The sequence below is a fragment of the Thamnophis elegans genome, chromosome 2 (assembly GCF_009769535.1).
Source record: "Thamnophis elegans isolate rThaEle1 chromosome 2, rThaEle1.pri, whole genome shotgun sequence".
Classification (NCBI taxonomy): Eukaryota; Metazoa; Chordata; class Lepidosauria; order Squamata; family Colubridae; genus Thamnophis; species Thamnophis elegans.
Genome location: NC_045542.1, coordinates 87,826,986 through 87,849,682, shown reverse-complemented (window position 1 = coordinate 87,849,682; position 22,697 = coordinate 87,826,986). Strand labels below are relative to the sequence as shown.

The 22,697-nt window shown below is 34.2% G+C and overlaps 1 protein-coding gene across 1 annotated transcript in view; it reads right to left on the bottom strand.

Moving 5' to 3' along the window:
* The window catches only part of SPOCK1 (SPARC (osteonectin), cwcv and kazal like domains proteoglycan 1), a 469,310-nt gene that overhangs the window by 13,591 nt on the left and 433,022 nt on the right, over positions 1 to 22,697 (bottom strand). Inside the window, exons 8-10 of the mRNA XM_032208795.1 lie at positions 19,464 to 19,580; positions 6,625 to 6,846; positions 2,038 to 2,100 (exon numbers count right to left, since the gene is read on the bottom strand). Coding sequence (XP_032064686.1) covers positions 2,038 to 2,100; positions 6,625 to 6,846; positions 19,464 to 19,580 — 402 coding nt within the window. The remainder of the gene's footprint in view (positions 1 to 2,037; positions 2,101 to 6,624; positions 6,847 to 19,463; positions 19,581 to 22,697) is intronic.

The window sequence follows — 22,697 nt, the reverse complement described above, 5'->3', positions numbered from 1 at the left end:
GCAGGCAGATGGCAATCAGCAGAAGTAGCCTGCACTCTAACCATTGCACCACCGTGGCTCATAATCAGATGATTTCCACTCTGCTGATACTCTGAAAGATCTCCAAGAGCTGACTGTTCTATCAGGCCTTGCATTAGGTGACTGCATTTTGTATGTATTTATCTAAGTTATTTGGTTGTTCACCATTTACTGATTACGGTATTGCCTCTAAAAAAAATCTTATTTTGTCATATTGTGAGTTAAACAGTCAATTTGGAGTTGGATGATGCGAAAATCAAATTAAATAATTAAGCAAGACCACAGCTTTAAAAGGTTGGACTAGAACAGTTCCAACTCTGTTATTCTGCTTCAACTGTTTCAGTTATAGAGAGTGAGTTAATCAGAAATTAAGTAAAGAGGCTGTGTTTGGTTCCAAAATGATTAAGAAATTATTTTGATCACACATAAAAACAGCATCTCTCTTCTATTCACTAAAGAAGGCCTTTTTTCTCAAATTCTTAAGGCAGCTGTTTTTTTAAAATAAACTAGGTAGCTTTAAAGATATATACCAGAGAGATAATATGGTTGTGCAAGATCCAAAGAATTTCTTCTCAATTATTTACAAAGTGGCCACAGTCCTATTAACCATGCAATCCTATTTAAACATAAATTCCATTGGTTTAAATAGGGCTTGGTCCCAAGATAGCACGCAAAATCATCGGTGAGATTAATCAATAAGCTGAAGTAATGCAACAAAGGAAGGAAGGATTTCATACCACTTTCATCTGACTCAATTAGTTTCAAATGATTTTCCTAATATATTACTTTATTTTAATCATGGATGATTAAATACAGAAGATAATGTAATTACAGATTTTAAATCTTCATTATTAGTATTAGTATCCTGCAATTTAACAGATGGATTCTTCAGCTTCCAAAGATGTTCTGTCTATTAATGTCTTGATATTTCTATCATTATAATATTGTTAAAAAGTACAATTTAGACTTTAAGGAAGAAAAAAAATGAATAAGTACCATTTTTGCATGTTGATTCAGAAAGGACAACTGAATTTAGTAGGCTTTATTTTAAGGTTAGTGTGATTGTGAATGTAGTTTTTTTTTGCTTTAGATTTCTAAAACAATAAGAAGAAAGTATATCTAATTATATCCAATGTAAATTTAATGTAATGGACCAGATTTGAGATTTTGGCAAGAAAGCAATGTCCTTTTGCTATAAAAAAGATGTGAAGTCAGGAATTAGAAATATTACTCTGCAGTTCTGTTTGTAATTTTATAAAGTGGAAAAAAAACAAGGACCATTGCTATTTCAGTAGGAACTGATTACATCATATGGTATATTAGATCTGGGTTCCATCAATTAAAGAATGCCATCCTGTGGAACCTAGGAACTGTGTCTTTTCTGACACAGTCTTGCCTTCTAAAACACCTTGCTGATGGACAGTAATGCAGCAGGTTCCCAGGAAGGAGGAAGCACATTCCAAGGATGGGGTGAAACAAAAGAGAGGCACATTATAGAGTTGGATTGTGGGAAGAGGAAGAGATTTAGGATAGCTGCCCTGAAGAATCTTCAGGATATATCAGTTGGGTTCGCACCTTATAGGTTTAGTCCGGCAAGATCCTGTCTATATATGGTGACAGGAAATAAAGAACTGAACTTTGTCTGGATTACTTTTGGGCTAATGTTCTTGGGCTATATCTGATGTTGAGATCAGATTGGCTCCAACCCTCCTTGCCTTCTGAAAAGTTTGGAAAATCTGGTTTTATGCTCAGGCGTTTGAATTAGTTAGTTAAGCCCAAGTGGGTTGATATTATATTGTATGTTATATTTTTTATTCTGTCTGGAGTCTTTCTTTTCAATTAAATGTGTAGCATTTGTACATTTTATGTTTTATATTGTTCTATTTTTAACTTGTTTGCTGCTCGGATGAGAAAGCTGATCATATAAAAATAAATAAATACATTTATGGTGCTCTAATAATAATTATTTATTAAATAATTAATGAATTGAGTGAGTGAGAGGCAAATCGCTAAACTTACCCATCAAGTTCTTCCCTTTGCCCATCTTTTGAATTCTGTTCATCTCATTCTGGCACGGGAGGCCTAAAACATAATTCATGAGAATGAGTTTCCAGATGGTGAGGGACAGACCCTCTAATGATTAGCTTCACAATTGACAGGCAAGTGTAGTCTATTGCTCACCTGGGAATGACTGAACTACATATGCCTGTACAGTACAGCAGAACAAATGCATGACATTAGCTTTACTAATTAAAAAAGACATAACCTGCTATGCTTAAAAATACTGTTTGGGGGCCATTTTATTGTTAAATACTTTTTCTCCCCTTTCTCTTCATCAGCCTGATATAAACAGGATGATAATTTACCACTGGTTTGTCAATTAATTTCCACATTTTAAGCAATTGCCTAAGCTATAAACTAATAGCAGCTGAAGCAGTTCTGAAGATTTAATTGCAACTGATGACCAAGGATCTATATTTCTCAGGGTATTTACAGAGCGTCCTGCTGCTTAATCAATGGAACAAAATCCTCATGTGATAGAACATGGTGTGTTTTGTAGTAGTTGAGTAGCAGACCATGCATGATTTATACATTTGGTCCTACAATGGAAAAGGGCTGTCCTTTTTGGTGTGGGTATGGTCAGATACATTGTTCCTGAGCCTTCCTTCCCTACCTGTAAGCTGAATGTCTACGAAGACTGAAATTTTGTTAGATTGTTTGCAAAAATCTGTATGGGATATTGCAGATGGGAATAGTTCTCCATTTCTCTCAGAAGCAGCCCCAAAGCATCTGTTATTCCTGCTTAGACTATTACTGAAACAGATGGGATGGAGAAGGTGTCATGTTGATATAGAGCTGCTTCTGAGGACGTGGAAACAGATTCCCAGCCTTTGCAGAATACTCTAAACATTTCTAATTCCATGTAACATTCTGAGTGAACGTCTTGTGCTTATATAATAATAGCTTTATTTATGCTTATACAAAAATGCAGCCTAGCAAGAAAAATCTGGAAAAAATAAAGAATAGTAAATTGGAAAAATGTGGATGAAAATTGAACATTTTGTTCAAAATGAAATATTAGGATTCAAAACATATAATATTAACAGAGAGCAGAATGGCATGAAAAAGAGTAATACATCATGAAATGGGAAAAAAAGAAAGATACAAAAGAATATATTAAATTTGATAAATTTATCCTTGAATGTATTAGAGACTGTCTGGCTGGTGTCTTTCTGATGCCGCTCATTCAGTCTTCCTTTGTTGTTTTTAAGTGAAGAATGTAAACGAAACAACCAAAGGAAAAGAGAAAAACACTTCCATATCAGAAATTATGTTTTTGGATAGGAAAAACCAGCTCCAAAACAGACATCATGACACTCACTGGAAAATAATGTTAAATTACTATATTACACAAAACCTTCCTTTCATCTGGGAAAAAGCTGTTCCTTGATCTCAAATAGGTTCTGCATATCAATAAATGTTTTTGTTCTCCCTCTCAAAGGGATACATGTGGCAATAAGCAGATATGGGTATGGGAAAAGTCAGGTGTCTTCTATTAATCCATTTTACTTTGGGGGAGCAGACAAAGTTATAAGTCAAGTTAATGAAAGTATACTGGTTATGGGACTAATTGCTATGCCAAGGACTAAAAGAATGTTTATGCTGCATGCCACTTATGGTTTCTTTGAATTGGGCCAAGCTATAAATATTAACTTGATGCAAAAGTCCGAAATAAATCTCCATTGAAAACTAATTGAAAATATGAACTGGGAACCTACAGGCAATGGCTGTGCAGAAAATGGTTGGTTTTGTTGCTAACACATTTTTTCAACAACCCAAATGACAGCTATGTAACTGAATATATCCAAATAAACAACACAATAATGGAATAGATTACATTTTATGTAGCAGCATATGGGAAAATTCTCTGCTGACTTGTAAAACACTGTAAGGTGCTGAATGTGGATCAGACTATCAGCTGCTAATCATATAAATATGCTTTAGACTGAACAAGACTAGAAAGAATCAAATCTTAATGAGATGTAACATATTCCTGAGGAATATAAGTTTGAGATCAGGGGCAAATACCCTGGACCTTTGAGGGAAGAAATCAAAAGATAAAGCTGGAAAGCATATAAAAATATGGAGTACAAACAGAAGAAAGAAAATAACCTGGAAGAACAAGGGATCTGTTTAGGAAAATTTAAAAAAATCACAGAAATAATTCAATACATATTAAAGTCATAAGGAACACGCATGAAAAGGATTTAATGATGGAAAATTGATATACCACTAAAATTCTCCTGTTTGTAACTTTTAATTGGGTGAAATGATGTATCATTCCAGATTTCTTTTTCCTAAATCAATGTTCCTCAAATGGGCTAAAGGAGTATATCTCAAATCTGGGACCCATTACTCCCACAGCATTGATGTTTGGCAAAGTTGTGGTTACTTTGGTGCTGCCATGCCTCCATGTTGCTGTGTCAACTGCGGTTGCATGATTGCCATTTCCAATGCTTGCTGTCAATGTTCGCTGTCACTTTCTCACAAGAAAGTCAATGGGGAAGCCAGCAAGAAGTTGGAAGTTGCTCCTGTTTCCACTGCTATTTTGCCCACCTTTAGACATCCTGTTTCTCATTTAGGTAAGGAAATATATCTGAAACAATGACCCAAAGAATCATGGGTTGTCTAGTACTATTTAAAAAGGTGGAAGGAATAAATGAACAAATTGTACAAGAGAACCAACTTAAATAGAATTGTATTCAAGACAAAAGAAGTTTATGATAAATTGGTCGTGCTTGAGGAGAAAGTCAGATTATTATTAAATAACTAATAATTAGAAAACCCCCAGTTGTGTATAAAATTGCTATAGAGTGTTTAAATGAAACTGGTATGAAAACAGTAAAGATTATGATAGCTCTCTGCTGGCTAATATATTAAAAAGATGGTTAAAAGACTGCAAAAAGCCAATCCCAATCCATAAAATAGGAGATTTAAAAGAATTACAGAATAACTTTAATACTACATGCCAGCAAGATATAGCTGAAAACCTTCTGAAAAGATTAGCACTTTATATAGAGATAAGTGGCAATTGAATAAGCAGACTTCAGAATCAACGATCTGATTCTTCTGATAACAAGTCTCTATAATATATAATATAATAATCAGGATGCCACAATGAGAATAGTATTTAATTTCAACAAATGGTATCAAAATCAGTAGAAGAAAATAAATGATCTGAGATAATTCTGAGGCAGAAACTGAAGAAGAACTAAGACTGATCATTCTAAAAGTAAAGCCCTGGTAGCACTGTGGTTAGAATGCAGTATTGCAGGCTAACTCTGCCTATTGCCAGGAGTTTGAGCCTGACCGTCTCAAAGTTAACACAGCTATACATTCTTCCAAAATTGGTAAAATGAGAACCCAGATTGTTGGGGGCAATATGCTGACATTGTAAACTGTACTGTAAAGCACTATGGAGCAGCATATAAATCCTAATGCTGTTGCTATTGCTAAAGCAAGGGAGTGAGAATGCAGGGCTTTCTTTGAATATCAAGAAAATAAAGACCAGGTCTACTGGAAAGTTAGAAGAATTTAAGATTAACAGTTAGATGATAGAAGTTCTGGGCTTCAAAGTTCTAGGCGCCAGATAAAATGAGGAGTATTCCAAAGAGAGTCAGAGAATACCAATGATGAGCAAAAAGGTTTGGACTATAACTCACAGGAAAAATCAGGACATTTCAATTAAATCAAAAGCTAGAATGGTCCACTTGCTGGTCTTATCCTGTATGAAGTGCAGATGTGAGGGATGGCTTATCATGTGAAAGGAAAAAGATTAATTCCTCTGACCTATGGCGGCTGAAGAACTGCTTTGCATTCCTTTGAAAATCAAGAGAACCAATGTCTTAATACTTGAGTAAATCAAGGCCAAGTGTTCACTGGAAGTCAAGTCACAAGACAAAAGTTATAAAACTTTGGGTACATCATGAGGGCAGATACATCTATGGAAAAGAAGATAATATTCAACAAGAGAATGGAAGATCAAGAAAAGGCTGACAAATGTGAGATAGAAAGCAGAAAAGTATTTACTAGGATTGTCTAATATGACGAGAGACAAAATAGCTTGAAGAGTTTTAACCCATAAAGTCACCCAGAGTTGGTTTGAGTTTATTAAGATGTAACAATAAATATTATAAAAATAAATAAAAACAAAATTAAAGAAATGAGAGTGCTCTGTACATAGTAGTACACATGGAAGGCTATAACATTGCTCCTTAAACCCTTCAGCAATTCAGCTCCTATTCACTAGACTTAAGTATTAGATATTTGGATGTTGGCATCCTTAGGCACTAAACATGGAAAACTTCTCTCTAGATGAATAGATAGATGAGGCATCAAACCATTTGTGGATGAATTCTTAAAGAATTAATTCCAGAATTTGCTTGTTCCTCCCATTAAATACCACAGCAGTTGTAATCGTGGAAGTATGGTTCTAAATACCAAAGAAAGCATTACATATTCTTTTCCTCTTAATTTTATTTAGAAGTAAAGTATAGCATACTGATTTGTAATCTATTTTCTCTGAGGTTGAATTTGGTCTATTACCTCCAGGCTTCTGAAAGCAGTAGCACCACTCATTGTTGGAAAGCTTTCCATCTTTGAAGGAGTCACAGGAGTTGAAGAGAGGCTTAATGCATGGTTCATACTTATCCAGGTATATAGCATTGATCTCAGAATGATCAAGGAGAAGGTCATAGTTCATATCCAGTTTGTTGAACATCCAGCCCAATGAATCCTTACAGATAGGTAATATGCTAGTATCAAATCCTGTGGAGGAAGGAACAAACAATTCTAGCTTAGAAGAAAACACAGATATATAAAGAAATATTTAAAAATCTCACTCGAATTCATTGTATTCTCATATTTTGCAAATAATGGTTGTAAAATTGGATTTCACATTGTCTTTTCCTTCCTGAGTTGCTAGAAAATGGAACATGATCTTAGTTCAGAACTAAATGAAAATCAAATGCATGGGTTGAAGCTATGATAGATACATCTTCAGAATTGGCATCATGGCATTATGAAGATGCATGTAGCTTTTTCAATCAGACTTTAGTTTAATTATTCATCTATAAATGGAACACTCTTCAATAAGTAAAGTGATTTTATTATACTTAAGGAATGTTGGTTTTCAAGGAACCATATATTTCTACAGTAATTCAAAGAAATCATTATAGTGCAGAATGCAGCTGGAATTGGCATTTATCATTGAAACAGGAGTCATACACATTCTCCTCCCTCACAATTTTAACAGAAGTAGCACTAATACTTTCAAATTATCTAAAAGTTGACAGCAAAAGATACCATTAAGGATACCTTAGTTTTCTGCATTACATTCATTAGTATCCATTAATTTGACATTCCTTAAAAACATTTGATCTCTGAAAACATTTGCTTTAGAAGCAAAAGCAGCATTCTACCTGCTAGTGAACACTTCTCTCTTTTTAAAAAGAAAAGATAAGTGGCGTGCATATATTTTGAGACAGAATCGTTTTAAAACCTCAGGTGTACATGGATGAGAATTAACTGTGATAAAATGAGCCTGCATTTCTGGGGAAAGTAGGCAATTACATTTTTTCTCTTTCAAACTTCTTAAGGTCTCAGGCTATAACCTCCAAATATGACAAGTTCCCCATCTTCCTTTCAAGACATAGTGGACTAAAAATTCACTTTCTTTTGCATCTCTTTGCTTTTTCTTCTTTCAAAGTTACTGATAAGAATGACACACAATTTATCAAACTATTTTCTGTGATAGTTACGATAGTTACATATCTAGGTTGGTAGGATTTTTGAACTCATGGTACCCAGGTAGGAGGTCACTTCTCAGAAAGCCCATTCACCAGATCCAAGCTGTTAATTTATTATATATATGTGTGTATGTTTCAGCATAACTCTGGAACACCTCGAGCAATTTCAACCAAACTTGGTACACAGATGACTTACTCTCTGGAAACAAATAATGTCAGGGTAAGACACTCTAAAACCCCTTGGGGTGTGTGTTCTCTTATGATGCAGCTTGTTGTGCCTTAAAATGGATTCTACTGTACTTCCGTAAAATGGATTCTACTTTACAGTGCAGTGGAGTTGCCATGATAACAGCTTCACAGTACTCCACAAGGGGGCTCCCTCTTGTAAGGGGGAAAATCCAACATTAGAAATTATATTTGGTCCGGACATTTTCCCCTATAAAAAAATATCCAGGCAATGCCGGATTATCAGCAATAGTGATAAAGAAAAGAAAGAATTGCATTCCCATTTGTAAATATTATGCACAGTATCAGAATTTTCCATACAATGTTTCAGTTGTAAAGGTCATTCTTGTCACATGGGCTGAAGTAACCTGAAAACTAGAAAGACACTATAATGTACTCGCTATTCTAGATGTTAATTTTTAGAAACAAAAAGGCATCTTGCGAGAAGAATTAGTGGCAAATCCAGATGAGGTTCATCACTGACACTGAAGAAGAATCATCGAAAGAGGCTTTGGTAAGATACTTTGGCAGACACTAATGCTATTTTATAACAGGCTGCACTTAACAGATAAGCTAGAGATGTGACGGATGAGGTCTGAACAACAGTTCCAGGATTCTCCTTTTTTTGGCAGCATGTGATGTGGTTGAGTAAAAATATATCAAATAGTGCAAATTCTTGTTCACAGTTAGCTAAACGAACTTCAGTAACTGAAGAAAAAAGGTATGACTCACTATTGAACATCGAACATTTCTTGAATCAGGTATAAGTGAGCCAAGAAACTGTTTATAAACTTATTTATTAATTTTAGACTGTTATCTGTTAAATATATACAACATTCTATTTGTTTATTGATAAATATGCATTATAATATCATGGAATACAAGCAGCAGAAATGGTGGGAAAAAGGAGGCTGAGCTGGCTAGTTTTTTGGGTGACTCCAACAGAGTTTTGTTGTGCTTATTCTGAAAGGAATCATTTACAACTTGGTTCAGCCTGTGATGATGTTTTATGCATCAATGTAACTTCATATGTTTGATGCACATTATATAATTTATTTCATTTATGTGATGATCACAGTGCAGATGCCGTTTATTCCTTTTCGCTCTTCCCAAAGATGCCCATGGGCATGGGTCAACTATTATTTATTAATACAATTTATTCCATACAACAGAGAAGTCCTTTCTTATGATGATCTCATAAGAGCATTTTATTTCAATAAAGAGGCTTATATCATTTCCTTTTTTTTTCTTTTTATGACCCTTTAATCCATTTGTTTCGGGGTAGAGTTGGGGCAACTGAATGGAGCTGAGCATTTACTGGCCGGATGCTTTCCTAATGCCTACATGGAGTTCTCAACAGATGTTCTCTTTGAACCCGGTTAGAGAAACATCTAGGATTGAATTCTCAACCTTCCGAGTGAGCGGCAAGCATCTTCACCTCTCTTTCTCTATGCATATTATAGAATTATCCCAGAACTTGTCTGTAGAACTGATGTCAGCTGGAACATAGCATTTCTAAATGGGCATAATTTCAAGTAATCTAAAATGAAATGATCCAAAACTAATTTCTATAACTAACATTTTAACTTCAATAATAATAATAATAATAATAATAATAATAATAATAATAATAATAATACTCTATTAATTAATCTATTAATCTATTATGTTTTTAATTTATCTAAAATGAATGTGTTCACATGTCCTCTCTCTAGCCTTCTCTGCCAAAGGAGATATTCCGCATATTAAAAACAAGGTTATTACATATTCCGTACAATATTAGCCTTCCATCTCTCTCTCTATAAAAATTACACAATGTACAAAGTGATGTCATTTCCATTTCCTGCTCATTTCGTCCCATAAATACACACTAAGAGGATTAATTCACTAATAAAATCTCTGTAATTGCTATTAAATATTAAATCAGCTGGTTTATTTGATAATAAAACCGATAGTTACTATAAAAACAATTTTCAATTCTGTACACAGTTTATTGGTTTTCTAGTATGCAAGAGATTTAATATAATAGTTGTATGGTTTGGCTAGGCTATGAGAGAAGTCAGAATTCTAGGAAAATTGAGTGACGGTAAAACATAACTGCATCTCTTAAATGCAGCCAAAGCCAATTTTATAGGCTAATCCAGTGTTTCTTACCTTCAGCAACTTTAAGATGTGTGGATTCCTAGAATTCCTAGAATTTTGGCTGACTGGTCTAATCCATTGGAATATGTATCAGCAAATCAAACCATTAAAAGAAACCCATACTATTTATGTCTCCTTTATGTTGAAGTTATTAAAACTCCTTTATGTTGAAGTTATTAAAACTAATAAGAACAGCTGTGATTGCTATCATGAGACTAAAAGGGAAAGGATTTCCTTATTACAATGTGGGATAAGAAGGAAGATGATGAAGAAACTAGCCGAAATTAGCTATTTCTGTAAGAGAGAGTACATTCCATGTGAATAAAGCACCACCCTTATCTACAATGTTTCAATATACATTTTAATGTGGAAATATTGAGGTAAAAAGGGGCATCACAAATCTTACGACTTACGGCAATTGAGCCCAACATTTCAATTGCTAAGTGAGACAGTTACTAAGTGAATTTTGCCCCGGCTCACGATATTTCTTGCCACTGTTACATGAATTATTGCATTCATTAAATAAGTAACATGGTTGTTAAGCAAATCTGGCTCCCCAGAAGATCACAAAAGGTGATCACTGTGACGATCATAAAAAAGAGTTAGTTGTCAAGTGTCTGAATTCTGATCACATGACCATGACAGGGATGGGTTGCTGCCAGCATTACTGCCGGTTGGGTGCATGTGCAGTTTTGCTCCACAAGCATGCACATTTGCACATAAATAGGTCTGTGCATGCGCAAAATGTTAAAAAAATGAAAAATAAATAAATTTGTGCAATGAAAATTGTTCTATTCATGTGCAGAACCGAAAATCAACATGCGCCACAGTAGGAGAACCGGTTCGGGGCGTGGCAGCCTGGGTCACTGCTGGTTCCAGCGACCTAGGCTGCCAAACCACCATCGGTTTGGCTGAAGCGATCTGAACCAGTAGGAACCCACCACTGGACCATGGAGATGCTGTAACAGTCATGTGCAGAATGATCATAAGTCACTTTTTTCTGTTGTAACTTTGAATAGTCACCAAACAAACTCTTGTAAATTGAGGACTGCCTATAATTCTGTCATGGTGCACTGCAAAGATCAGATATGGAACACAGATGTTAACTGTATTTTTGGAAATACTAGTTTTAATATAATGCCCATTATCTAGAATTACAATTTTGTTCATAACTTCTATAAAATTTACTTTATTTTGATTTATAAACATTTTGAAAAGAATTAAGAAAAGAAATAGCAGGAAAAATGCACATTGCTTTTGAAAATGTTAATGCTAGGAAATGTTTCCAGGACTATAATTTACTGAGATACTTAAAATTGCAAGTGCATTAAAAGTGAATTTTAATGTCAACATTAGCCAAAGTACAATTTCCTGTACTTTTTATGAACAAAAATGGTAAATATATTTTCTTGATTCTTCCTAAACAACCTGAATTTTAAGTAAGCAATGTATTTTGCCTAAGATAAATATTTATCTGAATGTAAGTAGGAGGAGGAATGTGATGCACTCAAAGAATAACTTACTTAATGTAAGTTCTATATAGTATAGGAGAGCATTCTAAAATTTACTTACTTGCCTATGATAATGAGAAATACTGCCATAAAACTTACAGGCTTTGAAAAACTACCTCAATTGCTAGACATTGCTTCCTATTTTCAGGAACTAGGACTAATATAGACAGCATTTTTCCACTAAAAACATTGCAAGGTAATTTTAGATGAATAAAGCCCAATGACAATTCTGCCTCATTTCAAGATCTTATAATGCAAATAATGACTTAACTGATTGTACTTCTTAATCCTACAGACTAATAACACAGCTTTTACTTCTTTTTTTGCATAACATACAGTATGTAGTTTAACACAGGAGTCTTCAACCTTGGCGACTTCAAGACTTGTGGACTTCAACTTTCAGAATTCCACAGCCAGTAAATTCTGGGAGTTGAAGTCCACAAGTCTTAAAGTTGCCAAGGTTGGAGACCCCTGGTTTAACAGAACAGTGGAACACTCCAGCCAAAGATACAATGAAAAAGGTCACACATTAGAGTTGTAGAATTTGTGAAAAGTTGAAGCTTGGAATTTTTATATATATAGTAAATTCTTTTTAAAAATACTCTAAAATTTACAATTACTTACTTATTATATGCACTATAACTTGATAGCAGGGGTGGGATCCTATCGGTTTAACAACTGGTTTGCTGAGCACGCACTCTATCTCTCTATCTTCTCCATCCCCACTGGAGAAATTTAAAAAAAAAACTTCTTCTGATGAGATAGGCAAGCAGGGTGACATATTCTGATTGGGATAGAGTTGTACATTGGCCTCAAAGTTAAAGGGCTTTTTGGGAGGGTCTATTTATCAAATCCATGTAACATGTCTTGTCTAATTAGAATATACCTGAGACTAGGGCCATCTGTCTCTTAGGGAGAGTATATGAATAGGGCACATCTATTAAGCAATAGAGGAGGTAGTTAGGCATTGTTGGTGTTTTATATGGGCTATGTGGATTGGAGGTGATGTATGAATCCAGGAACAGTTAGACAGAAATCTGCAACTGAGGACCTTTCAGTAGCAAGCAGAGATCTATTTCCTGAGCAGTCGGACTGATGAAAAAGACCGCTGGGACTTATTGGTGCAAAAGGTTTAGGAAAGAATTATTTCCCCCTCTGTCCAGGTTAAAACAAGCCCAAGTAATACCGAAGCTGCCTAAGACAGTGAGCATATCAAAGTTGCAATTTTGAAATGCATACTGTAGCTTTCCCTGTGTCAATTAGGGAAAGAATAAAGAATCAATTAAACTGTAAAATTTGTGTAGAAATGTATGCATAGGTTATTCAGTACATATAGTGAATACATAAGAGATAAACAAAAATTATTGCCTTGAGAACAATAAACCTTTCTGTAATTCAGTGAATTATTGATTTGCATCCGGAAGAGTCCCCCTCCCCTCGGAGCCTCAAAAGGGATTCTTGTGAATCAGCCCATCATAAATGAGCTGACCATTATCTGGAATGAGGTCCATCCCAAGATTCTCACTCATTAAAGGCTATTCAAGGACAATAAGATAATTTTGGAGAAAATCATTTTAGAGGAGACAAATTTGGTACAGAATAGAATCTTCAATAGCATTCACAAGGAACAGATGTTAACTCTCATATTTCTAATCCTGTGACTCACGGAGACAAAAGCGGGTGGAGAAACACCTGATTTCTAAATCTGTAGAGAACAATTAGCACATTGAACGGCAGGCAATGAAGCTCAGAGTGTTCATTACAACCTTCACCACAGGATAAAATCACTAGATGAGAACAATAGGGAGGAAACAAACTAACAATAAAATGGTAACACAATTATGGATAAAATAGAATAAAAAGCTTTTGACTGTGGAATTTTTAGATTCCGGACATATGGCTCACAAAACAGAACAAAGCTAAAGAAAGCAAATATTAGTAAATATACTACAGTAACAGCAAAACAGAGACAAAAGGAATATGAACTGATCTCACAACTAAATCTAGGAACAGTAGTTTAAGACATGTCTTTGATTCTGCCAAGTTATCAGATTGTGCTACTTCTTTCTGGGTATCCAAAAATTTACTTCTATTCTTTTGGTTGCAAAGAAAGAAAGAAAGGAGATTTGTCTGTAACAGAAGAAGGCTAGTACTTAAATCTTTGTCTATATTCCCATTTCAAGTTAGAATATTTTTACTTTTTTGACTGTTTTTAATATTTACATTCATAACAACATTTTAATATCTCATGTGATGCACCAAAAGAAGGTTTAACCCATCATTTCCCATTATGTTTAAGTCACTTTAAAACTTTAATCCTCAATGTAGTATTCATGGCACTTCCTTCTATGTCTCATTTTGTTAAAAAAGAAAAAAAAGTTTGTTTTACCAGCGTTATTATTATTGTGATTATCATTACTCTCAGTGTATGTACGCTGAGAGCTTCTGCACTGGAGACAAATTCCTTGTATAATAACACTTGGCCAAATATTCAATTCAATTCAGTTCAGTTCAGTTCAACTCAACTCAACTCCTTTATTTAAGAAAGGAAACAAAATATTGATGTCCAAGTACATTTTTATTCCCAGTAATGTTTCCAGGTATCACATGAGCCCCACAGACATTTTTATAAAATAGAACTGATGGATGACTGCAGCATTTGGCTTGGATATGTGACACATCTATGCTGAAAAATACAAACATGACAAGGATAGTGGTAAGAGAAAGCACTCTAGGAAATTAGAAGATTCAGTAGCACATCCTCACCAATTTTTGATTTTAAAAATAGCATCTCTCTAGTTTCTCATGCTCAGCAAGGTGCTCCAGCTATTTAAGGATAATATCCATGACATACTCCCAACACTGTAAATGTTTGAACCTTGCTTAAAAACCATAAAGCTATATAAACAACACTTTACCAGGGGGTGGGGGATTATATGCTTAGTACAGCTTTATAAGCGTATCCTGATAACTTATATCAGGGAGGATTGTAAAAGAAAGTACAAGTCAATGCTCAACATAAGAAGAAAGTGCCTTATGTCTCATTCATGTAGACACTGAGATGATAAATGTACTCTTGTACCACAAGTTACTGCAAATCAGTTCTTCCTGTGTATATATGAAGAATCTGTATACATCCAGCAGAATAAGTTGAAATTCTAAATGAAATTTTCATCTGTATGTCTGTAGTCTGTATGTTCAGAGGGGATATAGGTAAAAGTCCATTGATCTACATCTGAATCAAGTTGCCCTGACCTACAATTCATGCATTAATGCATGGAATGGACTGCAGGTTTTATAGTTGTACAGATTTTGCACTGTGGCAAACATACCAAATCTTGTTAAAAAAATACTATTTTAGACAAGCAAACCTCTGCCATGTACACTGAATAATGTGATTCTCCTCCTTATCTCAACTGAAAAAGTACAAACATTGTGTGGAAAGGCCTGATGAGTAAAAGGCTTGATATAGCTGCATGAATGTTTGAATTTCAAGAATAATTACAAATGCAATTCTTTTCATCTGAAAGATTACAGGTGTCCAAAAGCATAGCAAAGACTTATGGTGCACATATAGGTTCTAGATTGGGTCACTGATTTAAGAGAGAAGCCAACTTTTCTCCATTCCACAAAAGGAAACATTTTAAAAAAAATTATCCTGCCTTTCCCCCCCATTTGTACAGAGAAGATCTCAGAGGTAATTTGCTCACAGAGATGGGCTTGCATGCTTCATAATATATAAATGCTTTTAAAAGATATTTTGCTAAGGTTATGTTTCCAATTCAGAATGTGTCAGGAACATATAGGTTTTTGTGATTTTTTAAAAAACCTTCAGACTGAAAAAATGACCAAGTTTGATAAAGTCTATCATGAGTAGCTGGGAAGTTGCTGACAGGGTCAGCAAAATCTGCTTCCCACTGCTGAAAGAAGGGAATATCAGACTGGCAGATTTATTTCTCTTTTCGCTGATGTCTACTATACCGCTGGTGTGAGAAGCAGCAGGGATGCCAAAGGCCTTTTTATGTTGCCCTTTGCTTTGGTTCATAATCAGGGTTTTGTGGGTCTTTTGGCAGGTGATTATAATTAGAGCTTTACCTACTGTTTGTTCAGTGCTCTTTGTTTATGTGTAATTATGCCTTATATTTTTCCAATGACATTTCCTGTTTTACTGATTGCTATAGTTCATCCAGAGTTGCTTCTGGTAAATTGGGCAGCCATATAAATATGATTAATAAATAAAATATTGAGACACTCTGTGGTATGAAACTTGGCCTTGTTATGTAGTGTACAGATTTGTGTTTATAAGGATGCCCTTATAAGCTGTTCAGTCAAAGTTCTAAAGTTCTCGGAAAACAATATTCCATGTCATGGATGAACATTCTCAATCATCCAGGAAGGATTGTCTGGAAATTGAATGATGGCAACTGGACTTACTTTCTTGTTGGTTTGAGACATTTCACTGCTCATCTAAGCAGCTTCTTCAGTCTGAATAAGTTTTAGTTTTAGGAGAGGCACATTCCAACAACTCTCTGTCTACTTAGATTTCCTCTTAACCAGCTTGTTCAGATTGAAGAAGCTGCTTGAATGGGCAGCAAAACATCTCAAACCAACAAGAAAATATTTCCAGTTGTCATGACTCAATTTTCAGACAATAATCCATGTCCTTCACTCAACCCGCTCAGTTAACTAGAATTTAACTGCATTTCTTTTGGAGCTTATATAAGACTTTGCTGTCTATTACGGTTTGATAACTAATTAGTAACCTTGACTATCACTAAGTGTTGTATCTTTTCATTCTTGATGAATGTATTTATTATCCTTATGTACACTGAGAGCATATGCACCGAAGACAAATTCCTTGTGTGTCCAATCACTCTTGGCCAATAAAGAATTATTCTATTCTATTCTATTCTATTCTCAGATTTTGGCTGAAACAAATCCTTTGGGCTGAATCTCTAGTTCACCTGTTTCTAGCAATAGCTATGGCCCACAGAAACAGGATGATATATACTTCTACAATTGGTTCAGTCTTGTTTTTTTCTTCTCTGCTAAAGTTTGCATTTGTGTTTGATTGGGCTGGACTTCAATATTATTCTTCATATCCATTCCTTGCATTAGCTATAGTCTATCCCATGTTTTTAGGGTCACAGCTCTTACTTTTCTTGAAATATCTTGGTGCCTCATTTACCTAGAGAGATATTTGCTCTGATTCCCACTGATAACATGCACGTTGAGTCCAAATCCTATGTGAACTTTCTGTTTCCATTTTCTGCTCCCTTGGGGTAAATAGTATCTCTTGGATAACTATATGGTTTAATAATTAGTGGTTTGGGATAACACAGAAGATTTAGAATAGTGTTTCTGAAAGTAGTGTTTCTCTAAGACTTCAGCTTCTAGGATTCTTAGTAATGGCCATGCTGACTGGGGAATTCTAGGAGTTGAAATTCACATATCTTAAAATTCCTGAAAGTTCAGAAACACTTATTAATAATATTTAGTATAGATAATCATTGATTTATGTTCACAATTTAGCCCAAAATTTATGTTGCTAAGCAAGTTAAGTGAGTTTTGTCCCATTTACGACCTTTCTTGCAGTTGTTAAGTGAATCTGGCTTCCCTTTTGTCTTTGCTGGTCACAAGGTCACAAAAGGTGATCATAAATATGAGCCAGTTGCCAAGCATCCCAAACTTGACCATAGGGATGCTGCAACAGTTGGAAGTGTAAAAATGGCCATAAGTCATTTTTTCAATTCTGTTGTAGCTTCAAATAGTCATTAGATGAATGATTGTAAGTTGATGACTACCTGTAATGTACCGTCAAAGCAGTTGAGCCAATCACACCAATTAGTCACCTTTTAATTCTGTTCTTATAGCAAGTTCTGAATTTTTTTTGGGGGTGGCTAAATATCAATTTCCATGCACCTTCGGCATTTAGTCATGCTGGCCACATGATCACGGAGATGTCTTTGGGCAGCACTGGCTCTTTGGCTTTGCAATGGAGATGAGCACTGCCCCCTACAGTCCGGAATGACTAGCACATATGTACGAGGGCAATCTTTACCTTTACCTTTAAATATCACCTTCTAAATATTACCTTCTAATATTTATTAGAAGCTGTATAAATGGTTTTTCAATACTCAATAATTTTTGAACTCTGAGTAACTTGAGATATTTTGTTTCATTAAAATTCAGAATCCAGCGTTCAGATGAGAGGATAGCCTGTACACATTCTGACTTTATAAAAATGAAGCACATTGTTTTCTTCTTCTTTACTCTGGAGTAAACAACTATAATGCTGTCATTCTCTATTTCATTTCCTTGTCCTTTTCCTTTCTAAATCTATATATTTCACAATCTATATATTTCTGTCCACCAACATTTTTGGTGGACAGAAATTAATATTTTTTTATTTCTATGGAATAATGTTAATAATAATGTTTTTCTATTTGTCATTTGGTGAACTCTAAATGTAGTATGTGTAGGTAAATATATTAACTGAGACGTTGGCTATATAATACCATCAGGATGCCTTTGAATACAAATGACTGCATTCTGAATACAAGAGTTGAAGTGATGCAGCAATTAAGGTGATGGAATATGGCTTGGGAAACCCCAACTGAAATCTATTCTCAACAATGGAAACTCAATGGTAATTTGAGTTTCACGTTCACTTTCTCTCAGTCCAGTCAACCTCAAAGGCTTGTATCTAATTTTTAAAAATATAAACGATGCTGCGGTTCAATGGTTAGATTCTATAGACATTGGTATTTGAACATAGACCTTTTTAACATTTATATTTTACTAATTTAGATGAAATGTTAATATATATTGCTAGTCCATGTATGATGCTATATGATAAATAAATAAATTGTGAGATTGAAAAGGAAAGGAAAATCTCCATTCAGGAAAGATAATAAATATAACAAACTAATAAACAATAACATGGATAAACAATTCCTCATGTCCATATTGTAGTCTTTCTATATGCATTTCATTAGCTACAATGGAATCCATCAAGTCCCTTCTAATGCTTTTATGAAAGAGAGTCCTGTAACAGCCTGTAAATTCTTGTCAGAAGCATCAACACCTAAAATTTTGAGCCTAATATCCACCAGTATTTAACTTTCAGGGCTTGATACTGTAAGCAAAGTTATTTTCTGTTTTCTGTCCCTGCCTTACCAAATAACTCCCCAAAGCAGATTAAGAAAAGTTTGGGGGAATTTTCGAAATTGATCCATATCAAGACACAAAAGTATTTATGAAATATACTTTTGCATCTTCCCTAAAACCTTAGTCCCCACAACTATGTGAATTTGAAAGTAGATCTCAGATTAATTCATGCTTATAAGGTTAAAAGTAACAAGTAGCAAGACAAGTTACTAAACGTTATACCATGAATTGATTGTTCTTCTGTTTTAGAATCCTCCCCCATTATTTGTTATAGTTTAATTTCTATAAATTTCCAAGTTTAATGCAGCTTTCTCATTTAAGCCTAGAGGGTAAGAACCTGGAATCCCTAGGGGCTGAAAGAGAATACAATACCATTTTAAAGAAACTATTTTATTTTCAAAATGTATTTAGAATGGTAGTCCTGGCTACAAGAACCCTGCTTCCCTACATAATGAAAGGAAGCCGTAATGAAAGGAATGGAAAGATGTGCTAAGGTATTATTGGGTCACTTAAAAACATAGCTGTCATTGCTATTCTTGTTGAACTTGTGAATATATCTCAAATTTTATTCTCAGATTTGTCATCTTACTGCCTTGTGCTGAATCTGAGCTTGTTGGCTTGATGACACGATTCGCATCTTCATGAAGACTGCCAAACCAGTCTTTTAGGCGGGATGCAAGATTTCGCAGTTCCTTGTCTGTGCAAGCTGCAAAAAGAATGACAGCAATTAGATGACAGATAACATCATAAACATAGCCTTATCAAAGATTATTTTTGTTTTCTGCCTGAAGAACTTTGATTCCAAAACCACTGAATTTCAAACAGCAATTGTGTAGCAGGTCAAAGGGTAAAAGTGCATCAAGAACACACAAAGCAGCAACACAAGATTTATTATTATGCTTGAATTTTGGCTAAATGGGAGACATAATTTATGATGTACAATCTGGACACAAATCCATCTTATGTTGCTTCTCAGTGATGTGTGGGATTTTTCTATTTTGTTTTTTTGGTAATAGGTATCACCTTTTAGATCTTCCAAGAAAGGATATCAATCAAACAGCAGTAGGGAAAAAATAGCACTGCTATTAGAACAAGACCCTGGATATAATTTATAACCTTGTTTGATTTAGTTTAAAGTTATTGCTACACCAGTAGGAAATCTTTTAATATAAGGTTTCATGTTTTCCAGTTCAATGGCATTTTTAAATCCCTTCTCTATTGTTAAAGTTTATTTAAACACGTAGCAGGCACTAAAGCATTTCAAATATAAGACATTATAAATAAAGAGGTAGAAAAGTACACAAAAGCATATACACACACTGTTGTATGTAAGTGCCTATATGCATTTGTAATCTTTAATACTGAAACATTAAATAATTCTGTCCAGAATAAGATTTGTAAAGATGGAAGTAATTCATTAGAACATAATTAAAAAAGAGAACAAGCATGAGCAAAGCAACCTTAAATTAAATCATTCATCATGTGATGTTAATTTTTCATCCAGTCCTGAGAAGCTAAACTTTAGTTTTCCAGCCAGCATTGTTATAGCAAAAATAGCAACTTACAACAGGAATTAAATTAATTTCTTATATTGCACCATTTTATATGTCATGGGAAAAATAAACAATAAGCTTACACTAACATCAATTATTAAATATTGTTCTTCCAGTTTCCTTAAGTTCTATCAGTTAACATTAAGAACCACATGGTTACTGCCAGCAGCTATAGAACATGTACTGATCTGACCATAATCCCTGCAATGCAATCAACACATTAAAATAAAACAATTCTAAGGAGGCATTCCATCATTTATAATTATGTTTATAGTCAGTTCTTGATGATTTACAAAGTAAAAGGAATTTAAAAGGATTTTTACAGCATAAAGAATTCCCTGTTGATACCTTACATCCAAATCCAATACATCCAAGTTGTCTTGTCATACTATTAACAGTATTAACATTACCAACCTGCCCTTGAACAACTAAGAAGTTGGGTAGTTGTTGGATGGGAGACCTACCTGGAAATTGTAAACTGTAGCCAAGACAGGAAATTGAGGGGGGAGTCCAAAAAGGCAAACAATTTATATATTGTATCCAAGAAAAGTATATGGAATTTACCTCAACAGTTGAGCATTTTATTCTAGATTTACATAATATTGAATAAGACTCTTTTGATTCTAGGATTCAAACAGTGTTAATTTCAGCTGTAATAAATATTAGTTTAAGACAAAAACTGAAAACTGAGATCTTAAACTCAAATTAATTTAAAAAAAACTGAATTTGCTTAATTTGAATTTCTGGTTGATTTTTCTTTCAAATATATTTGACAGAAATAACAGACACAGAAATAGTAAACACAGAATTTCCAATCGGCAGTCAAGTGTCTAATCCCGAAGTCCTCAATGTTCCTATTTCTTGAACACATTTTTATTCATGCCTTAAAACTTGGATGATCAAGGAATGAGAGAGAAAAGGATCAATGATCAGAATTTTATTCCCTTTTCAAGTTCAAATTTCAAAAGGTAAGTTTTAAATAACAGATCTGTGATGTCAATATGAATAACTAAACACCAGGAAGAAACTCCATCACCTCAGAGATGAAAATTTACTCAGTTAACTTGTACTACTAAATGTCTTTTGATGAATTCATGCATTTTAACTGAAATGCAGGAAAGCAATTTTGTGCATCTGAATCCCTCCCATACTTTTGCTTATTATTTTGGCTTATCATTTGCTTGGTCCTAGTTTCTTTAATTAACTAGGAAAGTATGTATGTATACTCAAGTAGCTAATTCTTAGCTACATACAGCATGAAGTAATAGGAGAAATGTAAGAGTCTGAAACAGGAATTAAGATTGTAGATTCAATAATTATATTCATTGCAGGTATTCTGCCAAGCAATAATAAAGGAAATGTTAAATTCTTGGATTTTTCAGAATAGGATCACAATTACATTGCTTCATTTAGCGATGGTCCTCTATAATAGTTATCCCTCTGCAATCTCTTAAAGGTTTTACTATTTTTTCATGACATCTAGATAAATGTATCTACTATTCGTTTCTGTTATGCATGTTTATTGGGCAACATATAATTTTTTGTTACAAATTTACAAATTTCTTTTAAGCGATTAGTGGCCAGCAGAATCCATTATTTATGAGAAAGGACAGAAAAGATGTTCCAGCTTTTCATTATCTTTAGTGATAGAATTCACATATTCAAGCCATTTTATTATTCTTCACATGAGTTCATTCAAAAAATTAAGTAACATTATTCAAATACAAAAGAAGATTTTCCTCCATGCTTCACACAGTAATCCATGAATTAATAGACATGCTTCACATAATAACTTACAATGTAATATCTCCGTTCACTGCATATTCTAATATAGTCCCTGAACTATCTCTATACAGCCCAAGGAATGTCATTGTGTTGTACAAAGCTAGGAAATTGGATTTTTATTTAGTGCAAGACACTTTTAAAAATAGTTTAAACACTGAGCAAGAAAGAGAGATAGCATAGCAAAGGACAGAAGTGGTAGTCACAAGGATTATATATCAAAATCAAATCAAATTCGGTTGCATGAGCCAATATAATTAAAAGATTGTATCAGAACATCCTGAAAAATGGACTTTTATGTAGGAAGCCAAAGAACCATCTTAGCAGTCAAAGAGCAATCATTGCAGCCATATAATATTTGTGTGCGTATGTATCTCTCTGTGGGTATGTGTATGTATGTGTTTGTATGTGTGCGTTTATATATACATACATACATACATACATACATACATACACACATATGTATATCTATGTATGTGTGTGTGTGT